Source organism: Mercenaria mercenaria, chromosome 12, assembly GCF_021730395.1.
Source record: "Mercenaria mercenaria strain notata chromosome 12, MADL_Memer_1, whole genome shotgun sequence".
Classification (NCBI taxonomy): domain Eukaryota; kingdom Metazoa; phylum Mollusca; class Bivalvia; order Venerida; family Veneridae; genus Mercenaria; species Mercenaria mercenaria.
The window spans coordinates 56,675,452-56,700,158 of NC_069372.1; the positions used below are offsets into that span (position 1 = coordinate 56,675,452).

Consider the following 24,707-nt stretch of genomic DNA (forward strand, 5'->3'; position numbering starts at 1 on the left):
AACATATTTATGGTAATCAGGGAAGTGACTGGAAAACAGTATCTTTGAACTTTATTTTACACAAGCAACATTTGCTTTAACACATGTTTTTTCACTTTCTAAATTAATAGGATAATAATGTCTTTGTACATTTTCAATAAACTAAATAAGAACATAACAATTAAGAGCTGATGGTAAAACACAAAATGCTCCCATATGTTGACAGGTACTATGTACTTTCTATAGACAACCTTCCAATGAAAATTGACAACAAGAGGTGCAAGCTTTCTCCAATAACTGACCAGAAACCATTTTCAGTCTCAAAGTTACTGTGACCTTAACCGTTGAGGTACTGACCCCGAAACCACTGGAGTCATTTCCTGACCACAGGCAAGAATTCTATGAAATTTTAAAGCCCAGAAGTGCTGCAGGGCTGCAGATATTGATCAGAAACCATTTTTACTTTTGAGGTCACTCTGAACTTGACCTTTGACTACCAAAACAGAGGTCATCTATTGACCACAGGCAACAAGTTAAAAGGCATTTCGCACAAATGTTTTTATTTTAAAGAAGAAATTGCTTTTACCTGACCTTGAACTTTGACCTACAGACCCCAAAACAATATAGGTCATCTACTGACCACAGACCATCATCTTAATCTGTATTTCTGTTTCTGTTTTGCATTCAGCGCCCTTTTTTTAACTGTAACTCTGTTTCTCCAAAAGTAAATACAAAGATCTCCACATGATGAAGTGGTGGAGGATGAAACGACTCCTCACAAAAGGCCTATTATCAAATCGTCACAGAGAACATATGCCTCTCCCCATTATTGAACTCCAGACCCAAGGATCCCGACAATCATCCTGTGAAATTTAACCATTGTGAGACCGAGCGGACAATCATCCTGTGAAATTTAACCATTGTGAGACCAAGGGGACAATCATCCTGTGAAATTTAACCATTGTGAGACCGAACACACAATCATCCTGTGAAATTTAACCATTGCGAGACCGAGCCAACAATCATCCTGTGAAATTTAACCATTGTGAGACCAAGGGGACAATCATCCTGTGAAATTTAACCATTGTGAGACCGAGCGGACAATCATCCTGTGAAATTTAACCATTGTGAGACCAAGGGGACAATCATCCTGTGAAATTTAACCATTGTGAGACCGAACCCACAATCATCCTGTGAAATTTAACCATTGTGAGACCGAACCCACAATCATCCTGTGAAATTTAACCATTGTGAGACCGAGCAGACAATCATCCTGTGAAATTTAACCATTGTGAGACCAAGCATTCTCTATTTATTGATCGAAAACCAAAGGGTCCATAGATAGACAGTAAGCAGAACAATATACCCACTCTTCTTCCAAGGGGCATAATAATCTACATTATATCTGATATATTTCCCCTACCTTAAAATAGAATGGGCGTTTAAAAATACACAAATGTAATGAACAACAGCAGCCACAGCAGATCTAGGGTACCAGTAGATTCTTACATCATTTAATCCACATTTGCCACAATTCATGTGAAACTTGCAACTCTTCTTTACATGCAAAAAAAAAAAAAGATTTATGCAGCATTTTGCATTAGAGAACAAATCTTAAAAAAAAATAAGAAAACAAACAGCAACAAAAAAAGTAAAAAAACAACAATGGAATTCATGGACATTCTGTTTTGGACAGAAAGGTTATAACACTTATACAACTTCATGTTGTAAGTGCATAATATACTCTTAACTTAGAGCTATCACTGATTAAAAGCTTCGTCAGTGGAAAAAAATCCAAGGGCACATAACTCTGCCATACCTCCAACTGACTGTTATAACAAAGTATGTCCTGCACATCTATACTCGTGGCAATAATGTGTACAAAGTTTCACTGGAATCCAAAGTAGTTAGTACCACAGTTATTTGTATCAGACTGACTGAATGACTGAAACCTGACCCCTGAATAGCCCAACCCACAATCTGTTCGCACTATTTCAACTATACTCAACTGCCTTCTGTTATCAAGCCAGACAATTACAACGGCAAGAAAGAATTGTTACTGATGAAATTGTTGAATATTGTAAGTTCTAAATCTTGAGGGTCAATGTTCACTTAAATAAGAAGGCTTCTTTCATAACTGTAATCAGATTACATGCTGTCAACACTGACAACTACAAACCAGAGAAAACCTTCACTAAACACAAGCTGTGAAATACTACCACATGACTCCGAGGACCTTTGCCTTTATTTTATTTACAAAGATGATAAATGATACCTTAATTCTTTAAGGTAGTTCTACATGTTTGAAACAAATATTCTACAAAATAAAATTTTAACCATATGTTGTTTTTTTTTTCAGAGCATAATTTTTCCCCAATAAAAAAAAAGTCATAATTATGCATGAATGTTTTGTTTTACTGACTTGAAAGAATTGGTCCTCCTGTAAACTTTTAGAATGGGCTTTAAAGGGAAAACCACACTTCTGATGACATTTTCGCACACAGATACTGTTGTACAAAGTAGATTTTAACCCTTACCCTGCTTAATTTCTACAATAAACTTGTCCATCATTCAATTTGGACAGTACCATTAACTGTTAAAAGGGGTGCATACCAAAAAGATACTGACTGAATGGCGAATAGTGCAGACCATGATCAGACTGCACTAATGTGCAGGCTGATCTTTGTCTGCATTGGTCGCAAAGGCAGAATCACTTGCTGCCAGCAGGCTAAGGGTTAATGAACCTTTTCATAGTTACTGTAGTAGACTTGGCTATTTTCAATCAAATGACTGAAAATTGTATAGGTCTCTGCACTTAATTTTTCTCAATTCATCTAATAACAGCTGGAGTCCTTTCATTGCTGCTATATATTCTATGTTATGATTCTGATCTATCTTACACCAAAATCTATTAACTGTCAACAATAACCTCAAGAAAGACAGAAGCACTGACTGAACAGTTAATACGCAGAATTTAACAGATTCTTGGCAACATTTTTGCTACCTATATAACAACTACTAATTATTATTCTAGATTTTCCAGATAAATGATGTTACATCATCACTTCTGGTTAATCAAACATGTAGAACTACTTTAATTTAATGCAAACAACTCTATATCTGATGAAATAAACATACAAAATTACAAACTGCCAAATTTCAAAATAGAATTATATCGGAAGGGTTTGAGTTAGACATATTACAGCACATCTATGTTTAAACGTAACTATTCCCGATATTTACAGATACAAGAAATAAATATACCCTGGGAAAAAATCTACAGATTTGTGAGCACTTCCAAAATATTTACAAGCACAGGGAGTCTTATAATGTGCTAAAATCTGAATGTTTTCAAGCGCGGGTGGCGGAGAGATCTGCACCTTTCTGTAGGGATTCTGATGCAGTTCATAGCAAACAGTTCCTTCAACTTGCTGAAATTCTTTATAGCGTCCAAACTGACCTCTGTAAGCCCCCGGCAACCGGAAATGTTTAATACTTTCAAGGAATCTTGTGTCGGTGATTTGCTACTTGCCAAAATCTGGATTCCCCGATCTGTTATTCTTGTACAATAACTGATATTCAATTCCTCAAGTTGCGCCAGATGTAATGTCATTAGCTCAAGTGATACATCAGTGATCTCTGTTCCAGACAAATGTACAGACTTCAATCGATGCAGACGGCTGATATTTTTCACAGCCGGTTTCCGGTCAACAGGTGGAGAAATGAGATCCTCAAAACATCTGTCATTCAGACCAGTAGCCCAACTAACGTCAAGTTTGTAAAGCAAGGGGCATGCTGACATGCAGAGTCCGCTTATCGTCGCCCAAGAACATTTTGATACGATTAATGTTTTCAACAAAGGAATTCTTTCAAGTAACCATAAAATTTGCTTTTGTGTCATTATCACTGCACTAAGGTCCAGATATTCCGGCTGTCGCCGAACAATGCCCATCAAATGGGTCTGAACAATCCTTTTTTTACTCAGATCTATTTTCTTCCAGAGGTCAGGATTAATACACCATCTGTTCCATATCTGACAAACAGCTTGGCAACGTGCCAAATCGGCACATGGAAGGAAGCTGAAAATATATGTCCATAATTTACGCGAAAGGGGGTGTTTCTGACCATTGTTCATAACACAGTAATCATCTGGAGGAGATATGGGAGCAGGCCTAACTACAAACTGCGGCTTTATTATCGGAAGATTGCGCTTTTCGATATGTGAGATCAGAGTCTGTCTAAGCTGTTCACTGCACAATTTTTCAGATGATTTTTTTGTAAGATGGCCACGGTCTTCTGGTTTTGGTTCAACAGTTTGCGTATGAGATTTGTTTTTCACATTTGAGGCCAAATTTGCACCAAAGTCTTTAGTTTTGAGATGAAGATTTTTACGACCTTTGACGCCCTTCCCTTTGCCCTTGTCTGGCAAGGGTGCAGAAATGTCCATGAATTCTTCATCGTCATCAAAATCGTATGTACATCGAGTCCCAGATCTTGGGGTTGTCTACAAAAGATGAAAATAGTCAGAATTAGTTGGCCGAATTTGAAAATAAATTCATACACAAAATGCTATACATACAGAAGTTAGCAATCTCACAAAAAAATGATGAAAGCATGAAAACTTCAAGCAAAGCATGTTATCTTTTTAAAACTGTAAATATCACATTTCAATGCTGAATTAAATGAAAATCTGGCCAACTAATTACTAACTACAGTCATCTTTCAGGAACTTTCCCAAATCATTTCTACAGCATCTGTGATGCAACAGTGGGACTTTCATGGATTAATGACCAGTGTTTATTTGGTCTTCACAATTCCAACTTCTCCACATGCTTAAAAAGTGGAGAGACTGACTCTCTATGAAATGCATTTGGTCAAACCGTACAATATGCTCCACTTCTGGAGTTGGATCACATCCCCTAAGACAGTAGATTCTTTCGGAGCACTGCATCAGCTGAGAGATTTAACAGTGTTAAACAACATTTGAGCCGCGCCATGAGAAAACCGCGCAGTCTGGTCAGGATCCATGCTGTTCGCTTTCAAAACCTATTGCAATTAGAGAAACCGTTAGCGAACAGCATGGATCCTGACCAGACACACTATGTTGGTTTTCTCATGGCACGGCTCATATTTTCAATATTTCAATTTCTACTGCCTTTTGCTAATTGAAATTAAAAAATACAGACCCCGTCCCTCACGTTTTAACTGATTCCAAATGAAGACTAAACAAACTGCTGTTAGATCAATACTGGATTAAGAAGAAATAAATAACTCCAACAGAAAGCTGTATTTGAATAACTTTTTTATGCTGGCAAATCTTAAACTTTACAAGTGATGGGATGAATGAAAGCTGAAAATTGAACTGATGTAAGTATTAATTGAACAAGTTTTATAATGAACAATAGTTTCATGCAAAACTGGTTAAAACTGTGTATTTATACAGATCAGCTCATATTGAAAACCCACTTTCCGTGTCCTCTTGAAGGAAAAGTGCTGCAATATTCCAAAACCCTATGAAACTGTAATATTTCCACAACATTATCTAGGAATCACTCCAAAACTATCCATTAAGTGCCTCAAAAACAATTAAACATAAACTGGCGCGTATTCCATTTATTTGGTTTCCTCTTCAGTCACTCGAAGGATTTCCTTCCAGTGACTTCACATACCGGTAATTCTCCAGTATTAGAAAGCGAAATTCCTCGACAGAAAACGGCTGACTCAATGAAACTTCAAGTCTGAGCCTTTCTACTTGTTTTTGTCACCCTCCAAGAACTGAGCTGAATTGGTTTTTCACTTGAGCTGACCTGCATATATAAAACCTTTTTTCTTTACTCTAACGTACATAAACAATTACTTCCGCCTCTGGAAAAGCAAATATAGATATTTCTTTAACTGGTAAAAGTGAAGCATACAAATATAATGATTATAAACTTTGCAGCAGACGTCACTGGTAAGTTATGAATGTCCTTGAACTAAAGTGCCCTGCACTATGACCTTGACCTTGGAGCTACAGACTGAGCTCTTGTGACACCACATCATTGTTAAAGATATTCATTGTGCTCATTGTTAAAGATATTCATTGTGCATCTTTCACTACTTTTACTTCAAGACACTATTTATGTAGAAAACCCTCATCAAATGTATTCAACTTGACTAAATATTATTAATTAGGTTTGATAGTGACCCTCTATGGACATATGTGGGGTTAGTATGATAAATGGCGGGCAAGGCATTAGCCTTGTCCCCACATTTACCATACTGACCCCTTGAAAATTTCAAAATATAAAGCTTATATTTATCAAAAATATACACACACCAAATAAAAAACATCCTTTAACAGTGTACCCATCCTTTAACAATTACACTAAGTGTAATCTCCCTAGACTAAGCTTTAATTAAGCTATTTTTAGTTGTTTCTATTAATACTGTCTTATAATGCTGAAAGGTACATTCATGCATTTCTATAATTTCAACAAAAATTTTAAACAAAAATTCAAATATATGCAAAACTGTTGATAATTTCCCACATAATACCAGTTCTGAGATATTTCTCTGATACGGGACAGAACGTTCTGTTTCAAGTCAAGAATTTTTTTTCATAAATTCATGTTCTGCCTCATAAAAGAGGCTAACTTGTATGTACATTTATCTACTGATCTAGACAAACATGACCGTATCAGTACAAAGAATATTCTGGTCAGTACTATTCAGCAACATAAACCAGATTTGGACCATAATGGCTAGAGTTTTTCAAGATTCTCTGGATTTTCTGATTACATAAAAAACAAGAGCTCAGCCAAGTGGGGCAATATACACCAGAAGGGTTATATCAAAGGACAGCAAAAATTTAAAGACTTTTTTTTTGGTGTGAGGTGGGGTGGGGGAAGCAGGGTGTGTGTGTGCTGGGGGGGGGGGGGGGGGGGGGGAAAGGATACTAAATAGCAAGAAACTAAATGATTTTTTTTTGGGGGGGGGGGAGGGGTTTATGGGATGGGGTGAAATGTAGATTGTTGCAGTCTGTACATCGCCTCATCACCTGTCTATATTCTAAGTTTCAAGTCAATACTTTAATATTTTTTTAAGTTATGCTCTGGACATGAAATATGATCGACAGATTTGACCTTGCTGTGACCATGAACTTTGACCTTCCACCCTGGTTCATTCATTCTGCATATTATCTCAACACCACCTGGCAACATCCCAAGTTTGAAATCAATACCTTGAATGGTTAATAAGTTATGCTACAGACATGAAATATGACAGACGGACGGACAGAAGCAAGCACCATCACATAATACGTACATTTTTTTAAAATGTGTCTACAAAAACAAAACATGTGAAAACAAAACTGCATCTACATGTATACATTAAACAATATCTTTAGCGTTAGATGCTGACTATAGTGTATCATATATAGCAAGACACTGATCTCTCCATGCCAGAAGGGGATGACCAAAATGGTCTAGTTATCTATGGTTTCCAGTGACCCAAACAAAGAAAATACAAGGAAAACAGCTGGGAACCGCACAAATTACCTCAGTGAGCTTGGGTTCTCAAGCTACTGATGCTTAACGAGAAGTGTTTCAATATAACATAATTTTTCAAGACTTCTACAAAGAAATATAGCTCACATATTAAAATGAGAAACCCGTATGTAACATGATCTAAAGATTCAAATATTTAGATCCTATTCTACACAATAAACAACTAGGTTCAAGAATACCAGGATATTTCCATCTAAAAACTATTATGGATTATCAACTATGGACTATACTCTCAGAAAAACTAATAAAATTTTTAGTACATATCATATTATACAAATATAAACAAGACAATTGTCAAGCAACGGATGTCTCCTACCAGAAGATACATTCATCACATTTTGTGCCATAAAAAGCACATATTTTTAGATTGAAATTTAAGGATGTGCTATTCTCCACATAACCAATCATCTATAAACAAGGTTTCAAGAAGGCATCTCTTGTACTTTTGAAATTAATGGAGGATCCATCTTTTGTGACTGACAGACAGACAGAGGGATGGATCAAATAAGAGTAAATAAAATAATGTGCATAATCTACATATTCTCTTCAATCTATGTTACAGGTTTCATGAAAAAAATCTCCTGTGCTTTTTAATTATGGCAGAATCCATTTTTATGACTGAAGGACAGACAGACACATGTACTAACAAAGAGAACAAAATAATGTACATATTCACCACTCTGTCTTCTACCTATGCACCAAGTTTCAGGAAAAAAATCTGTTGTACTTTTTAAGTAATCGCAAGTTAAATTTTTCAGCCATATTTGTGAAACATTTGATAACAAAGCAACAAAATAAAAGAATAAGCATATTTTCATGATCTAAGTGACACAAGTAAATAGAACGTCCTCTTAAAATTATCACAGGATCCCACTGCCATTTTCAGTCATAGTTTTGGACTCTGTGGCCACAGTAACAAGACTATTTGCCACAGCAACAAAACAAAAGAACATGCACATTATCCATATAGCCAACTAAATTTCATGAAATAATATCTACTAATTTAACAAGAGCTGTCCGTAAGACAGCCAAGCTCGACTATTCGAAATATTGTCACAGAAGCAGGAAATTATTACCCAAAATGTTAAATATCAAAAGAGTTTTAAGTTCGAAAGGGACATAATTTGACCAAAATGCATATCAGAGTTATGGGACTTGATGCTATCAACTAGTTTTATATAACCCAAAGTAAATCATGTAAGTTCAATTTGCATATCTGACTATTTTGGATACGTAAGACGCATGTAAACTTAACGAATTTTCTAAGTCAAGGTGTGACGACGACCCAGTGTATAAATATCAAAGATATTTTTGATAGTCGAGCAATAAAAGTTAAGGATACATTTGCTGAAATGACTGATATCAGAGTATGGTAACCTTGAATCCCTAAGTGATTGATTCATATAGGACTAAAAAAAGTTTTTTCATCAAAATATAGACAATACATATTTGTATCAATTTACTTAACATGAAAAATTAACTTTTACCTGAGAAGTAAGTACAAAGAGTATAAATTTAACAATAATTACTTTAAATAGTTGTCCCTTTGCAATGTTATAAGTTACCCTAGATTTCATCACAGTTCAGTTAAATGAAATGAAGACATATGGTAACATAAATTAAATGAATTTTCAACAGAAATCTAAACAATTTCAAAACATGTCAAACATCCTTATTCTAACACATTCTTAAAATAATAAATCTAACTGTTAACTGAAATACAATAAACAAATATATTTAAACTATAATTGAAAAGTTTAAAATGATTACCCTTTGAAAGTATTACTGTACCATTAATTTTATCCATTAAAGTTCTAAAAAGACTGGCTACTAATTAAATGGGCAAAACCATTTATTATTCGAAAGATGTAAACTGAAAATTTACTGACTGAACAGCCAACAGTGCAGACCAAGATGTGCAGGCTGATCTTGGTCTGCACTGGTCACTAAGTCAGAACCACTTGCTGCCAAAAGGCTAAAGGTTAATACTTGTGGGGGGACTAATTTTGTGGATTCCGCATGTCAATCCATGAAATTAAATCCTAACAAACAAGTAAAATCCCCATTCATTCTATGTTCGAAAGTAGAAATTCACTTATTCACATCCTCATGAAATAGCCATTTTGCCAAAACCACGAAATTTAGTTTACACGAAAATATCTGATTTCACAGTAAACAGTAAATGATAGATTTACAACAAGATACTTCAATCCTAAACAAACGAGAAATTTCGTATTAACTTTAAATTGGAAAATTAAAAGCTTGTTTTTTTACTGATTTGCCACAGAAAAATTTCTTTAAAATGGAAACCACTGGTAAACAAACAAGTATGTACAAAGTCCTTGTCAAAAAGTGGTTTCATAAAAAAATATTTGTGCAAAGATTATTGTCGAATCATTCTACTTCAGACTGTATTTGCTTTTGATTTTTCCAAACAACTTTTCCTGTCAATACTGTCCTAGATATTACGTTCAAAAACGCTTTCACTAATACCTACTTTCATTTACTTCAAATATGCTATACCCAGACAAACAATTTTCTACACTATTTAAGCGCACAATCAAACAAAGTCCAAAAACCTAGTAGGTTTATGTACCTCGCGTTTTGAACGTTTGGATGATAAATCCGGTGTTGCAGTTTTCGCTGATTTTCTACCGGAACCTGGAGATAATTTGGGCATGCCAGAAACCCTGGAAGACTTGGAAGCTCGACTTGGGGATGGTGATATGTTCCTCTTCTGAAAATAAATTTAAAACAAATTAAAAAAAACAACAAGAAGAAGCTGCGTTCAATAAACACTTGATGCCCCCACTGCCATCCTTGTCGATACAAAGCAACCCAAGTCCAAAACAAGGTCAAGTTCAAGGTCAAACTGAGGTCAGGTGATGTCTGAAGATGAGGAATGGTCACTGTTTCATCTGCATTAGTATCAAGTCATTCTAGTAAGAGGTATTGATGCTAGACGAAATGGTCCCATTTGGTTAACCTCATACGGACAGACGGATGAACAAACGGACAGGACAATCACTATTTGCCTCCCGCATCAGTAGATGCTGGGGGCATAGAAATTAATAATAATTATTGCATATTATAAGAAGCCGGTTAATCTATATAATATACAGTCAAACCCGTCAGAGAGCACTTCGGAAGAGTCAACAGAGGTCTTTTTTTTTTTTTCTTAAAAGGTCATTATTCACAGCTGGTCTTTGTTCAAAGATTAAAAGTTAAATGTGGAAATGAAACTAATGGACTTTACAATCAAGCTGTCCTTTCTCACAGCTGGTGTTTAGCATAGGTCAGACTGTGCTGAAACTTAAAAACCGTACCAATATGTAATTCTTTTCTAAAATCTTCATTTAACAGCTGCATAAGTCGAAATTCTCCTTAGTAACATCCTGTATTGATATTTTACAAATGTACCAACAACTAGCATTTCCTGCTATACTTCTTTAGATGTCTAACTCGAATTTTATATAATTATAACAGAAAGAATACTTCACATCAATTATGTCAGTCATTTTCAAACATATAACTATAGACAGCTCATAGGATATAGGTGCCCCTACTGATCTGCCATGGGACAGTAAAAGGTCATCACTCTAATTACAAATTTGTAGGTCCTTTCTGCATATTTCTGACAAAAGCAATTGTTACAAGACTAGTCTTTCTGAAAGAAATCCTAGACAAAAGCTCTGATGCACTACATCCCAGACTGAATAGCATTTCTATACGTTTTATGACTCTATGATGCAAACTTGTGAAGATATCCATGACAAAAAATGTGTAGGTCCATTCAGTTAGATTTTTGACAAAAGTAACTGGCCATAATCTGCCCTTACTGAGGAAATTCCAACAAAACCCACAGTATACAACTTACCATTCTGATAACACTCCCATAAGAGTTAAATATCTTTAGAGATATGTGCTCCACAAACTTTGCTGGATGGACTAAATGAAAATGGCAAATCTAAATGCCAACTCACCCCACCCTTCACTAACACCCAAAGTTTAGCCACGAAAGTTAGTCTACCAAAGGAATGACCTCTTTATTACCTTTTTCATAGGATTCTCCTCGAGAGGTGAAGAGCTTCTTTTAGAGTAAGTTTTAAAGTTTTCTTCAGCAGGTTCATTCTTCAGAGGAAGTGTATTAGTAACTTCCATCTTGACATGTGTCTTCTCATCATCCAACATCTCAGCCTTCAATGGAACTGGTGCCAATGACTAGTAATAGAACAGATTGAAGTAAAAACAAATCAATGAAACATGATAAAATCAATGCCAACAAGCAATAAATGAGCCGTGCCATGAGAAAACCAACATAGTGGCTTTGCAACCAGCATGGATCCAGACCAGCCTGCGCATCCGCGCAGTCTGGTCAGGATCCATGCTGTTCGCTAACAGTTTCTCTAATTGCAATAGGCTTTGAAAGCGAACAGCATGTATTCTGACCAGACTGCGTGGATTTTTCATGAATATTTGATATTGTGCTTGCCAGTTTTTACTTATATTTAAAATCGTGATCATCAGACTGCACTTATTTTGTAACTTCTCAAAGTCAGGTATAAATTTTATAAAACACTGTATATCCATTGATCCTTGAATGTTTCAATTCAACTGCAAATGAATTTCAATTCAACTGCAAATGAATACACTATGTAAAAATTACTACAAATGATCCTTTTAAGCAACCCTATGTGTAATAATATGCATTACTATGAGTTTTAGATGTCTGTTATTCAAAAACAACTAAAAAGCAAAAATTGAAATATAACAACTGTCTTTTCATATCATCCCACAGGTGTGTCACTACAATACAGAACCTGGTTAAGGAAGATGCTTACCTGCATTCTATTTAAATGTTAAGCAGGATGTGTATCTTTTTCTTTCATCATAACATTAGTGTGTAATATATGGTAATGTATCCTACCATGTGCAAGACAGTCAACTTAACCCCAAGCTTTGTTGCTTTTTGTTGGGTTTAATGTCACACTGACACAGTCACAGGTCAATATGCAACTTTCTAGCTTTGATGGTGGAGGAAGACCCCAGGTGACCCTCCCCACAGTATTTCATCACAGGCGGGCACCTGGGTAGAACCACCAACCTTTCGTAAGCCAGCTGGATGGCTTCCTCACATTTTTGATAATAGTCGTACAGATAAATTAATTCATTGAATAACAACTTACTGATGGAAGGGTATCTTCAGTATGACTGCTTGTTGAACCATTCAATGGTTTTATATCTATCTCTCTATGTTCTGGGCTTGGCGACAACTTCGGCTGGAAAAAATACGCAAAGATGCCACCATAACTCAACTGATCAATTCCTTTAAATTCATAATGACACTATTAAGTAACTTTAGAGAATATTTGATGATTATATGTTAATTACTTCCAACTGCCTGGTTTCTTTCTCTGTTTGGGTTTACATCAACCTAAAGCAGGGCTTGTGGCAACTTTCCAGCTTGTGTGGTAGAGAAAGACTGCAGGCACATCTTCTGACATTATTTAAGGTAATGAAATTTACCTTGGTAGAATCACAGACATTCATCTGGGTGAATCACTGACATTCACCTTGATAAAATTGTTGACATTCACCAGAGAAGAATCACTGACATTCACCTTAGTAGAATTGCTGACATTCACCAGAGAAGAATCACTGACATTCACCTTAGTAGAATTGCTGACATTCACCAGAGAAGAATCACTGACATTCATCTTAGTAGAATTGCTGACATTCACCAGAGAAGAATCACTGACATTCACCTGGGTAGAATCACTGACATTCCACAAGCCTATTAATTGGCTTCCTAACATGAGAATTCAACACCAAAAGAAGTGTTCAAAACATAACAGCAGCAAGGCGCAACTGGTTTGAAATAAGCATAAATCATACAACCAAAAAGGCCCATTTGCCTCCCTTGCAGTCTTATTCTGGTTCATACAAATATAAGTTTCAGAGCAGGTGTTGGCTTATTACTTCTGAATACATGACTCACTAGTTCTTTAATACTATACAACGAAAAGCTACCTTGTACATCTTGTATATGTGCATGACCCACTATTTTTTTTTTTGTACAATATTCTACAAAGCCCTTCAGTGTTTATTAAATACAGATTAAAATAAATATGTTAAAGTTATCTCCCATCAACAAACACATTCACGTAAAGGTAATTACAAATACAGATATATTCTGCATAAATTACATAAAATTATTTAAATGTGGGTAAAAAACATTTTCAAGGGAGATCATATAAAAGATAAACAAGTTCAATGTTTAATTCACTCTAAACCAGTAGCCAAATACACTACATGTCCTTAAGACATACTACAGAAGAAAATGAATTTGCAACAAGGCTGGGATGAATCAAAACTAAATAATCATGTCATAATTTTCAACACCAAAGTGAAGGTAAAAAATACCTGTGCCTAACACAAACAACAGGATTCTACTGTGACTCTAGAGACAGCAGTGTTCACACAATGGTAAAAAGTTTTTGACTTGGCAATGAATGTTGAATCTACGGAAGCATGAATGTGCCAAAATTGTAATTTATGGCTGTCTAAAGGATACAAAAAATGTATATCTGTGCACTTTACCATGGGTATTTGCTCAATATAATGTCAAGGGTATTACTATGTTGGTTTTGTTAACAGCAAGATAATATTTTCTACATCACAGTAAATGACTAAAGATATATGACATCCTATAATTTTCTAGCTGAATGAAGTGAGGTCCAAGGTTTCCTGCAAGGTATAATTCCTGGACAGGTAGGATCTGAGTAGAACCACTGCCATTCAAAAATCAGCTGGATAGTTTTCAGCCAGATCAGGTTTTAGACCAAAAGTTGTGAGAGTGCAAATAATTCAAAGATCTTAACCATACAGTCAGGTCATACATGAAAACTGAAAAGAAACATTCCAAATACTGCTTACCATTGTCTTCTTACTATCTATTCCCTGGTTTAGTGTGACACGTTTCCCTTCTGAAACAAACACTCCTGGGCTACCTACTGGACTCTGGGGCTGTAGGGGAGGGGACACTGACAGAGGAGGTGGGGTACTCGCTGGAGTTGGTCTCCAACCTCCCTTGAATACTCTTGCCTAGAAAAATTGAAAATAAGGCTTTCATTAACATCTAAAGAACAATTCAAATGAAAGATATATTTGTGTTTGTTTCCAATAGGTAATATTATACTATGCACCATGTATACTATTTATACCATCACAACCTATTTTAAGACATATACATGTGAACCTGTTTCATATAAAGTTTGACATAATCTAGTAAAGCTACCAAGAGAAGTTACTTTGGTGCCGAAGCAAATGTATTCAATGTAACCAGTAAATGGTCACTAAAACAAAAGATCCTTGTTTACGTGACTGTAAATAAATAATTCTAGACGAAAAGTTGAAAGTACAAATAGTTTTCCTATTAAACAATCAGTTCCACATCACCTGAGCCCAGATTCCATCACCTGGTCCGAAATTCAACAATGTTTGAAATTTTGACTTGGACTACAAATATCTAAATATTTCAACTGCCATATTTTGTGACATATTCAAACTGCTGAAGATGTGCTACTGTAATGTTTTCAATCATCAAAAACAGATAGTGAACAGAAAATTAAAGTCTTAAGTCTAAATTTAAGACCTAAGCATTGAATGATACTCTATCAAATCCAGTCTGATAAGCCTATCAAAAACAAGAGATCACAGAGTGATCTTGGCGCCCACCAATGTGCCATTTTTGAGTGTTCCAAATTTCAAGACTTACTGACTAGCTCAAGGTCAAATTTCATTTCCGTACACAACACTTTGCATGTGGTCCAAATTCGAAAGCTGTAGCCTGAGAAATGTGAAAGTAGGTCAGTAGATCAATTTCAAGGACGAAATGTGAAAGTAGGTCACCAGGTCGAAATCAAGGTTAAATTACACTTCAGAACACAAATTTATGCATGTGGTCCAAATTTAAAGCCTGTACCTTCAAAAATGTGGAAGTAGGTCACTAGGTCAATGTCAAGGTCAATGTTTGTTTCGGTACACAATCCTATGCATGTGGTCTAAATTTGAAGCCTGTAGCTACAGAAATGTGAAAGTAGGTCACTAGGTCAATCTTAAGGTCAAAGTTCATTTTGGTACACAAAACTATGCATGTGGTCCAAATTTGAAGGCTGTAGCTCGAGAAATGTGAAAGTAGGTCACTAGGTCAAAATCAAGGTCAAATTTTATTTCGAAACACAGAACTATGCATGTGTTCCAAATTTGAAGCCTGTACCTTCAAAAATGTGAAAGTAGGTCACTAGGTCAATGTAAAGGTCAAAGTTTGTTTCGGTACACAAAACTATGCATGTGGTCCAAATCTGAAGGCTGTAGCTTGAGAAATGTGAAAGTAGGTCAGTAGGTCAAAATCAAGGTCAAATTCCAATTCAGAACCAAAACTATGCATGTGGTCCAAATTTGAAGCCTGTACCTTCAAAAATGTGAAAGTAGGTCACTAGGTCAAAGTCAAGGTCAAAGTTTTTTTCAGTGCACAAAACTATGCAAGTGGTCCAAATTTGAAGGCTGTAGCTACAGAAATGTGAAAGTAGGTCACTAGGTCAAAATCAAGGTCAACTCATGTCAAGGTTCATCTTGCCACTCAAAACCATACATGTGGTCCAAATTTGAATGTTGTAGGTTATTGACAAGAAGATTTTAAAATCTTTTCCCTATATAAGTCTATATGAACCATGTGACCCCCAGGGCGGGGCCATATTTGACCCTAGGGGGATAATTTGAACAAACTTGGTAGAGAACCACTAGATGATGCTACATTACAAATGCCAAAGCCGTAGGCTTTGTGGTTTGGACAAGAAGATTTTCAACGTTTTTCCCTATGTAAGTCTATGTAAACCATGTGACCCCCGGGGCGGAGCCATATTTGACCCTAGGGGGATAATTTGAACAATCTTAGTAGAAGACCACTAGATGATGTCATATACAAAATATCAAAGCCCTAGGCCCTGTGGTTTTGAACAAGAGGTTTTTCAAAGTTTTTCCCTATACAAGTCTATATAAACCATGTGACCCCGGGGCGGGGCCATATTAGACCCCAAGGAAATATTTTGAATCATCTTGGTAGAGGACCACTAGATGATGCTATACCAAATATCAAAGCCCTAGGCTCTGTGGTTTTGGACAAGAAGATTTTCAAAGTTTTTCCCTATATAAATCTATGTAAATTATAGAAATAAACAAAGGGCCATAACTTACTAAAAAATTGTTGAACCAGTCTGATTTTCAGAGGGACACAACTAGGGTACCAATACATCATTCTGACAAAGTTTGGTCAAAATCCCCCTGGTAGTTTCTGAGGAGATGCGATAACGAGAAATTGTTAACGGACGGAAGGACGGACGGACTGACGGACGGACGGACGGACGAAAGGACGACGGACCACGGACGCAGAGTGATTTGAATAGCCCACCATCTGATGATGGTGGGCTAACAAGAGCTGTCACTAATGGTGACAAATGCCCCCTCAGCACGTTGACCTTTGACCTGGTGACCTTGACCTTTGACCTGGTGACCCCAAAGTCAGTAGGGGTCGTGTACTCAATAAGTACTATCAGCATGTGAAGTTTGAAGGTCCTGGGTGCAGTGGTTCGCCAGTAAAGTGCCTTCATGCAAAAAGTTAACGTTGTGACGATCCAACTAACGGACGGACAGTTGAAAACTAATAAGCCTCCATTTTCATTTATATTACTTGGTTCAATGACACTAGCTGCCATTTCTTTTTTAAACCTACCATAAGTTTTCCTTCTTTGCCATCAAAACAGCACTTTGAGCACTTCCAGCTGTTGGGAAGATCTTCATTCAGCACTCCATCATTGTTCAGGTTTTCATTCTTCTTACGGAGACACAGCGGGTGAACGATCTCCCAACATATCCCACACTCCATCAACGACGAGGAATAGTCCTCCGCATCATCGTCAACAGCTCCGTCTGTCTTCACTGGTTTGTCTAACAGACACTGAGGCATTTTACAAATCAGACACACAATTCCCTTTGGTAGAATAGGCTGTAATATACAAGATACAGAATCCTGTTATCAAAGATTACTGAGATACTGTTGTTATTATTATGTATGTAAACACAAGACACTAAAATAAAAGATTATCTTATCATTGAAAATATTATGAACCCTTAATGTTCCTTTAAATGGCTCACACTTTCAAATGGAGGTGAAAAGGTATCATCAAGGCCTTATCTGATAGTATTCTATTTCAGATTTTTTTTCTTAAGGCATGGGTTGCTTAGAACAGTCAATATCTACCTTTGTTATATACCTTAGAATTTTCTGTCTGAAAAACAGCCTGTATTTCACTAATGAATACCAAACCCAGTATAACAGAAAATTATTGAATTGTGTGACTACTTGTTTTATTTGCAACATTCCACGTGTCAAAACCTAACTGTTTCAAACCAGTTTTCAGCCCAATTTTGACTGATTTAACAGCATATCTATATACAGGAAAAGGGTCATTAAGGCAGTACCTTAATCTACATTGGTGCATTCGGCTTTGCAGATTTTGCCTAACTGGATCACACAGGGCGCGAGTGCCTCCTGTAATACAGTCTGGCAAAATCAAATAGAGTCAAATACAACACTGCAGATCAAGGCACTGTTGAAATAATCCTATTAAATACATTCACAATTCTGTAAAATTGTATCTTAAATTAATATACAGATACAAATATCTGCATACTTTTTAACTATAACATCACAACACTCATTTATATAAAACAAAACAATGGAATATACCTCTGTTAAATATTCCTTAAATGCTAAAGGCACAAAGTCTGAGATAAAGCCGAAATTTGTTTTGTTTTTGATGGGTTGGTAACGTTGCACCAACACAATTATTGGTCATATGGCGACTTTTCAGCTTTGATGGTGGATGAAGACCCCAGGTGCCCCTCCGTGCATTATTTCATCACAAGCGAGCCTGAGTAGAACCACCGACCTTCTGTAAGTCAGCTGGATGGCTTCCTCACATGAAGAATTCAACGCCCCTAGTGAGGCTCGAACCCACATCAGTGAGGGGCAAATGATTTGAAGTCAGTGACCTTAACCACTCGGCCACGGAGGCCCCTATAAAGCAGAAACAAATTTCTGATATTACAGAAGTAAACTGTGAAGGTAAACACCGAGTTACAAGCATACTCTTGTTATCTTGTGTTACTTACAGCCAGACACTGTCTACTGATACACGACTGTTTGGCACGTCCAGGTCCCCCATATTTCCGCATATCTTTACAGAAATTACACTCCATACAGTCATCCCTAGTACAAGGTTCGCACTTCTTACAGCGTACACGGCGGTGTCGGTTCCCTGCTGCATTCTTCCCGCCAGCTGCCTTTACCTTTGGTACACAGTGTGTACCTAGCAATTTGGCTGTCTTGGCTTTCTGCTTTAATTTGATCAGTTTCTGCAATGATATTTATGTATTTCATGAAAACCAATGTCACTGAAAGATGAAGAGATACTAAAATGTTCTTAAACTTAGATACCTATAAGGGTACCTTACAGTTCTTAGTTCTCGTTGACAAAGGAGATAAATTACTCTTAAGAAAAGAGAATGGAAAGGCTATATTTTAATTCTATGACTTTAGATCCATCAACAGGTATTTTTTATTATTACATACTCGTTTCCATTCCCCATTAAGTTACAATGGAACCAGAAACGTCAATATTTTTCCATACACCGACGCCTGAACTAGTCTCGCAATATTTTCGCTATAGAACTTGTGCATATTTCCCTATATAAAGCTAATAACCTATTATTATCTTATACTGGCTGATGGATAGACAGACTGGTTACTGAAAAAGGGATAGTATGACTGGACAACAAACTGAGAAACAGAATGACAATTGGCCAAAACTTAAAAGATAGCAGGAATAGTTATTTAAGTATAATGTCAGTGACAGGTATTTAAGACTTTAAAGGGAGTGGACCAGTATTTACAATAGGCAATTTCTGTGAGATCACAATACTGAATGTCACCCCCTTCATCCTTAAGCCATACCAGAAAAGTGCTCTTCGTAACAACTGAAAAATTACAAAATCGCACATAGAGAATACATAATCAGAAAGAAAATGTAAATTGTCAATTCAGGTCCGCTACCTTAGAAGTATTGTTATGCATTTTAATCGAGCTACAATACAGATTCAAACAATACCTTAGTTGCCTTTGTCCATTCCAAGACTGGTTCTCCTGTTATAGCAAGTTCTGGATTGTCTTTCATATGCTCCTGGATCAAATGCTGTAACACAGTCCAAATAGCATTAAAACTAAACCAAACAATTTCGTCTATAAGAAATACAATTGTATAAAATAACGATTAATGTGTTACAATGCAATGACTTAAATATTCAATACACAACATTTTAATATTTAGAAGTAAAGTATATTTGTATGAATATTCTACAAAGATTACTCAACAAAATCAAGTAAGATGGATTTTACATAAGCAGTAATTTCCTAGACAAATTTTTTTGAGTCCATACTAACTGATCTTACTTGAAATGGAAACACGAACCCCAACATCATATACACACAACAAAATATAAGTGTACACTGTACCCTGACTTCCCTAAGCACCGTATCTGGGTCAATCAGATCCTTTGGAATCCCTTTCTTACTAGGAGGCAAACTTTCTACCCATGCTAGCACTTCTATCAGACCCTCCAGTTCATATTTAGTCAGGTGTACGTATTTTGTTTTCTTCTTCACCGGACTTTTGTACGGCACTTTCATAATTTCCGGTTTATCGACTGATTTCAAATCCAAGGAATTAGCACTCTCTGAGGAAGACTTCCTTCCTGTTCTGGGTAGTGAAGAAGCTTGACCTGGTGATCTGGTTGGTCCAGAAGCTGTACTATCATCATCACTGGTTGATTTACGTCCCGGGGAGGTGTCGTCTATCCTTGTCAGTGACACAGACAGCCTCTTATTTAGTTTTTCTTCCAGCAGTTCAAAGTTAGCCTGATCTCTCTCTACCTGTCATACAAAGAAGGGAGCTAATCACAGTAATCAGGAGGACTAATTCTTCATGGAATCAGAATTATTTGAACAATCTTTGTAGAGGGTCACACAAGAACTATTTGTGTAAAATTATTTCGAAATGAGGCTAGCAGTTTCACATAAGAAGATTTTTAAAGTTTCTACTATATACATATAGGAAAAAGCGACCATGCCCTCTGGCAGCCATGTTTTTGACGAATCAAAATAATTTGAACAATCTTGGTAGGGGTTCACACAAAGACCATTTGTGTAAAAATATTTCAAAATTGGGCCAGCAGTTTCACACAAAAAGATTTTTAAAATTTCCACTATATACATATATGGAAAAGTGACCACACCCCCTGGCAGCCATGTTTTTTGACAAATCGGTATAACTTTAACAATCTTGGTAGAGGGTGAAATTAGGACCATTTGAGTGAAATTATTTCAAAATCGGACTATCTGTTAAGGAGGAGATGTCATTCGAAGAATTTTCTATTTTTAGCTCTGGCAGCATCTATGTGCAACCAAGTGGAATTGTTTGAATAATTTTGGTAGAGGATCATCCAAGGATTATCCACGCCAAGTTTCATCAAAATCCATTCAGTGGTTTTGGAGGAGATGCCTTTTAAACACAATCATTGACGATGGAAAGACGGACACACGGACAGACGCAGGCACGCATGATGGACACAGCGTGATCACAATACCTCACCATGAGCACTCTGTGCTCAGGTGAGCTAAAAATAAATAAATTATATCTTGTTAACCAGGATAAGAATAAGTGCTCTATCGCTGTACAATGAAAAAAACATTCTTTTGTCACACAGTCACACAAAAGACATTCACCTCAGCTTGGCATTGAAGTTTTAACCTCTTTCACCATTTCTATAAGAGACAATCAGTGTATTTTGTATGTACTAACCTTGGTGTTGATGACTTCAAGATCCTCATTGAGCTGTGGTTTCTCTAGGTACGTCACGCCAGTCAACGAGTGTACATAACGTTCTAGAACATACCAGTTGATCTCTGCATAGAACGGGTAGCGGAATTTCATTGGTACCTGTAACAGCAAATTAATACTTCCATAACTATGCCATAACTTAGAAACACAAACTGATTAAGTTTCAATCGAAATTAATACGCATAAAATCTAATTTTAGGACTTCTATGACGGAACTATTAGATCTGATACCCTAGTGGATTAATCATCACTTTACTGAAAAACTTATGCTGAAGCGAAATCAAATTTATCTAAACCCCATCACAGTGGTAAGTTAACCTCATTACAGTAAATCTCATAACAATGGTCATCAATGCTGTTAAAGGGGTCAGTTATCCTCATTGCTGTGGATAATTTAACCAATTAATATAGTAATCAGCTTACACAAACACATTTATTAAACCTGGTTACAGGGGTCAGTCAACATGACACATGTTCCATGCATTTAAATATGAAATGCTAGTATAAATGTATCATTGTAACTTAACTGACAATGTAGTTCAATAAGTTCACCTTTTACTTTCTGTATATAAACGTACGTTGTTATTAACTTTGCTACAGTGGTCAGTCAACCTCATACCAGTGGTCATTTAACCTTGTAACAGTGGTCAGTCAACCTCATAGCAGTGGTCATTTAACCTTGTAGCAGTGGTCAGGCAACCTCATCACAGTGGTCATTTAACTTTGCTACAGTGGTCAGTCAAACTCATAGCACTGGTCATTTAACTTTGCTACTGTGGTCAGTCAAACTCATAGCAGTGGTCATTTAACCTTGTAACAGTGGTCAGTAAACCTCATAGCAGTGGTCATTTAACTTTGCTACAGTGGTCAGTCAACCTCATAGCAGTGGTCATTTAACCTTGTAACAGTGGTCAGTAAACCTCATAGCAGTGGTCATTTAACCTTGTAACAGTGGTCAGTTAAACTCATAGCACTGGTCATTTAACTTTGCTACTGTGGTAAGTCAACCTCATGGCAGTGGTCATTTAACTTTGTAACACTGGTCAGTAAACCTCATAGCAGTGGTCATTTAACCTTGTAACAGTGGTCAGTAAACCTAATAGCAGTGGTCATTTAACTTTGCTACAGTGGTCAGTCAACCTCATAGCAGTGGTCATTTAACCTTGTAACAGTGGTCAGTAAACCTCATAGCAGTGGTCATTTAACCTTGTAACTGTGGTCGTTAAAATCATAGCAGTGTTCATTTAACTTTGCTACAGTGGTAAGTCAACCTCATAGCAGTGGTCATTTTAACCTTCAGTAACCACAGTGGTCCAGTTATAACCTCATAGCAGTGATCATTTAACTTTGCTACAGTGGTCAGTCAACTTCATAGCAGTGGTCATTTAACTTTGTAACAGTGGTCAGTAAACCTCATAGCAGTGGTCATTTAACCTTGTAACAGTGGTCAGTCAACCTCATAGCAGTGGTCAATTAACTTTGCTACAGTGGTCAGTCAACCTCATAGCAGTGGTCATTTAACCTTGTAGCAGTGGTCAGGCAACCTCATCACAGTGGTCATTTAACTTTGCTACAGTGGTCAGTCAACCTCATAGCAGTGGTCATTTAACCTTGTAACAGTGGTCAGGCAACCTCATAGCAGTGGTCATTTAACTTTGCTACTGTGGTCAGTCAACCTCATAGCAGTGGTCATTTAACTTTGCTACAGTGGTCAGTCAACCTCATAGCAGTTGTCATTTAACCTTGTAACAGTGGTCAGGCAACCTCATAGCAGTGGTCATTTATATCAATGTTACAGTGTTCAGTCAACCTCATAGCAGTGGCCATTTAACTTTGCTACAGTGGTCAGTCAAATTCATAGCAGTGGTCATTTAACTTTGCTACAGTGGTCAGTCAACCTCATAGCAGTTGTCATTTAACCTTGTAACAGTGGTCAGGCAGTCATTTATATCAATGTTACAGTGGTCAGTCAACCTCATAGCAGTAGTCATTTATATCAATGTTAGAGTGGTCAGTCAAACTCATAGCAGTGGTCATTTATATCAATGTTACAGTGGTCAGTCAACATCAAAACAGAGTTGTCATGAAAAGTCAGGCTTGCCACTTAGTTGAGAAAATGAAATTCCCTAACTATTTCCTGACTAAACCATACTTTTTACTGACGAATACCACCATATTTTTTCAGTCTTCTCCTCCCCTACAGCTGTCCAATCCACCATTTTCAATCAAGGCAAGGTTGCAAAGCCTTTCAGTCTTCAAAATTCCAAAGTTAACATAAAAATGAAATTGATTCAAACACATTTAAATTATGTTTATACACAATTACACCAAATTGTGTTTGGATACTTATAAATACTGCTTGAAGACTGCCATAGCAACTGAACATTTTAAACATTGACCCAGAATTTCATTTTTCCATGACTTTTCTAAAATTTCATTTTTCACTGACCACTATCAAGATTTCCCTGACAATCCACTGACCTTGGAAAAAAATCATTTTTCCCTGATTTTTCAAGGTAAGTGGCAACCCTGAATGTAACTGGTTTATGGAGACAGTTCAAAGTATAAGGGAGGAAAATCTAAATAATATTATGTGAATGAATTGCTTTCTAAGATAAAGAACAGTAAAAAAACAAAATGTGAAAACATTTTGAAAATGAGATAGGTTAGACATATTCCCTTCCTTCAAAACAAGTATGATATGTTCAAAGTACAGTTACGTACTAGATTATGCATGAATGCATTGCATATATTGTCTTCTCAGTCTACACAACCATTTGTTAACAAAAGATGTTCAAGCATCGAAAGAATAGTAAAGTCATTTCTTTGTTTTCTTGTCATTATGAAAACTGATCTTTTAAAAGGGTATGCTATAGTATTTCATGCGTAATGTACCAGATAGCTCCTAATAAGTACTCTTTGCACCACAGCATTTTCACAGGTGGGGGGGGGGGGACTGATGAAAACATATTTGCTAATTTGCTAGCAACAATTAATATATGTAAGCTCTAAATGGTATAGAACTGCAACAATGCTCTATACTAAAACTGTTCAATTTTTTTTTTTACTGTATTACAAAAGATTTTCCTACTACAAAGAGTTTGTGTTTATAAACAGTGTGATAATGCAGTCTGAGTATAGCTTGTAAATTTTTCCAAATAAAAGA

At 36.4% G+C, this 24,707-nt stretch overlaps 1 protein-coding gene across 5 annotated transcripts in view; it reads right to left on the reverse strand.

Annotated features, from left to right (window-relative positions):
• Positions 1–38: 38 nt before the first annotated feature.
• Positions 39–24,707, reverse strand: part of LOC123534922 (lysine-specific demethylase 2A-like) — an 87,066-nt gene continuing 62,397 nt past the window's right edge. For 2 of the 5 annotated variants that reach the window (XM_045317404.2, XM_045317401.2), the window contains exons 10-19: positions 21,503–21,640; positions 20,158–20,574; positions 19,754–19,837; positions 18,759–19,001; positions 17,317–17,589; positions 14,463–14,630; positions 12,713–12,805; positions 11,580–11,747; positions 10,123–10,263; positions 39–4,483 (exon numbers count right to left, since the gene is read on the reverse strand). In XM_045317404.2, the coding sequence (XP_045173339.2) occupies positions 3,314–4,483; positions 10,123–10,263; positions 11,580–11,747; positions 12,713–12,805; positions 14,463–14,630; positions 17,317–17,589; positions 18,759–19,001; positions 19,754–19,837; positions 20,158–20,574; positions 21,503–21,640 (2,895 nt within the window). In that variant the 3' untranslated portion in view covers positions 39–3,313. Of the gene's footprint in view, positions 4,484–5,264; positions 5,845–10,122; positions 10,264–11,579; positions 11,748–12,712; positions 12,806–14,462; positions 14,631–17,316; positions 17,590–18,758; positions 19,002–19,753; positions 19,838–20,157; positions 20,575–21,502; positions 21,641–24,707 lie in introns of those variants that run through there. The other 3 variants (XM_045317402.2, XM_053520144.1, XM_045317403.2) reach the window with 3 other exon arrangements.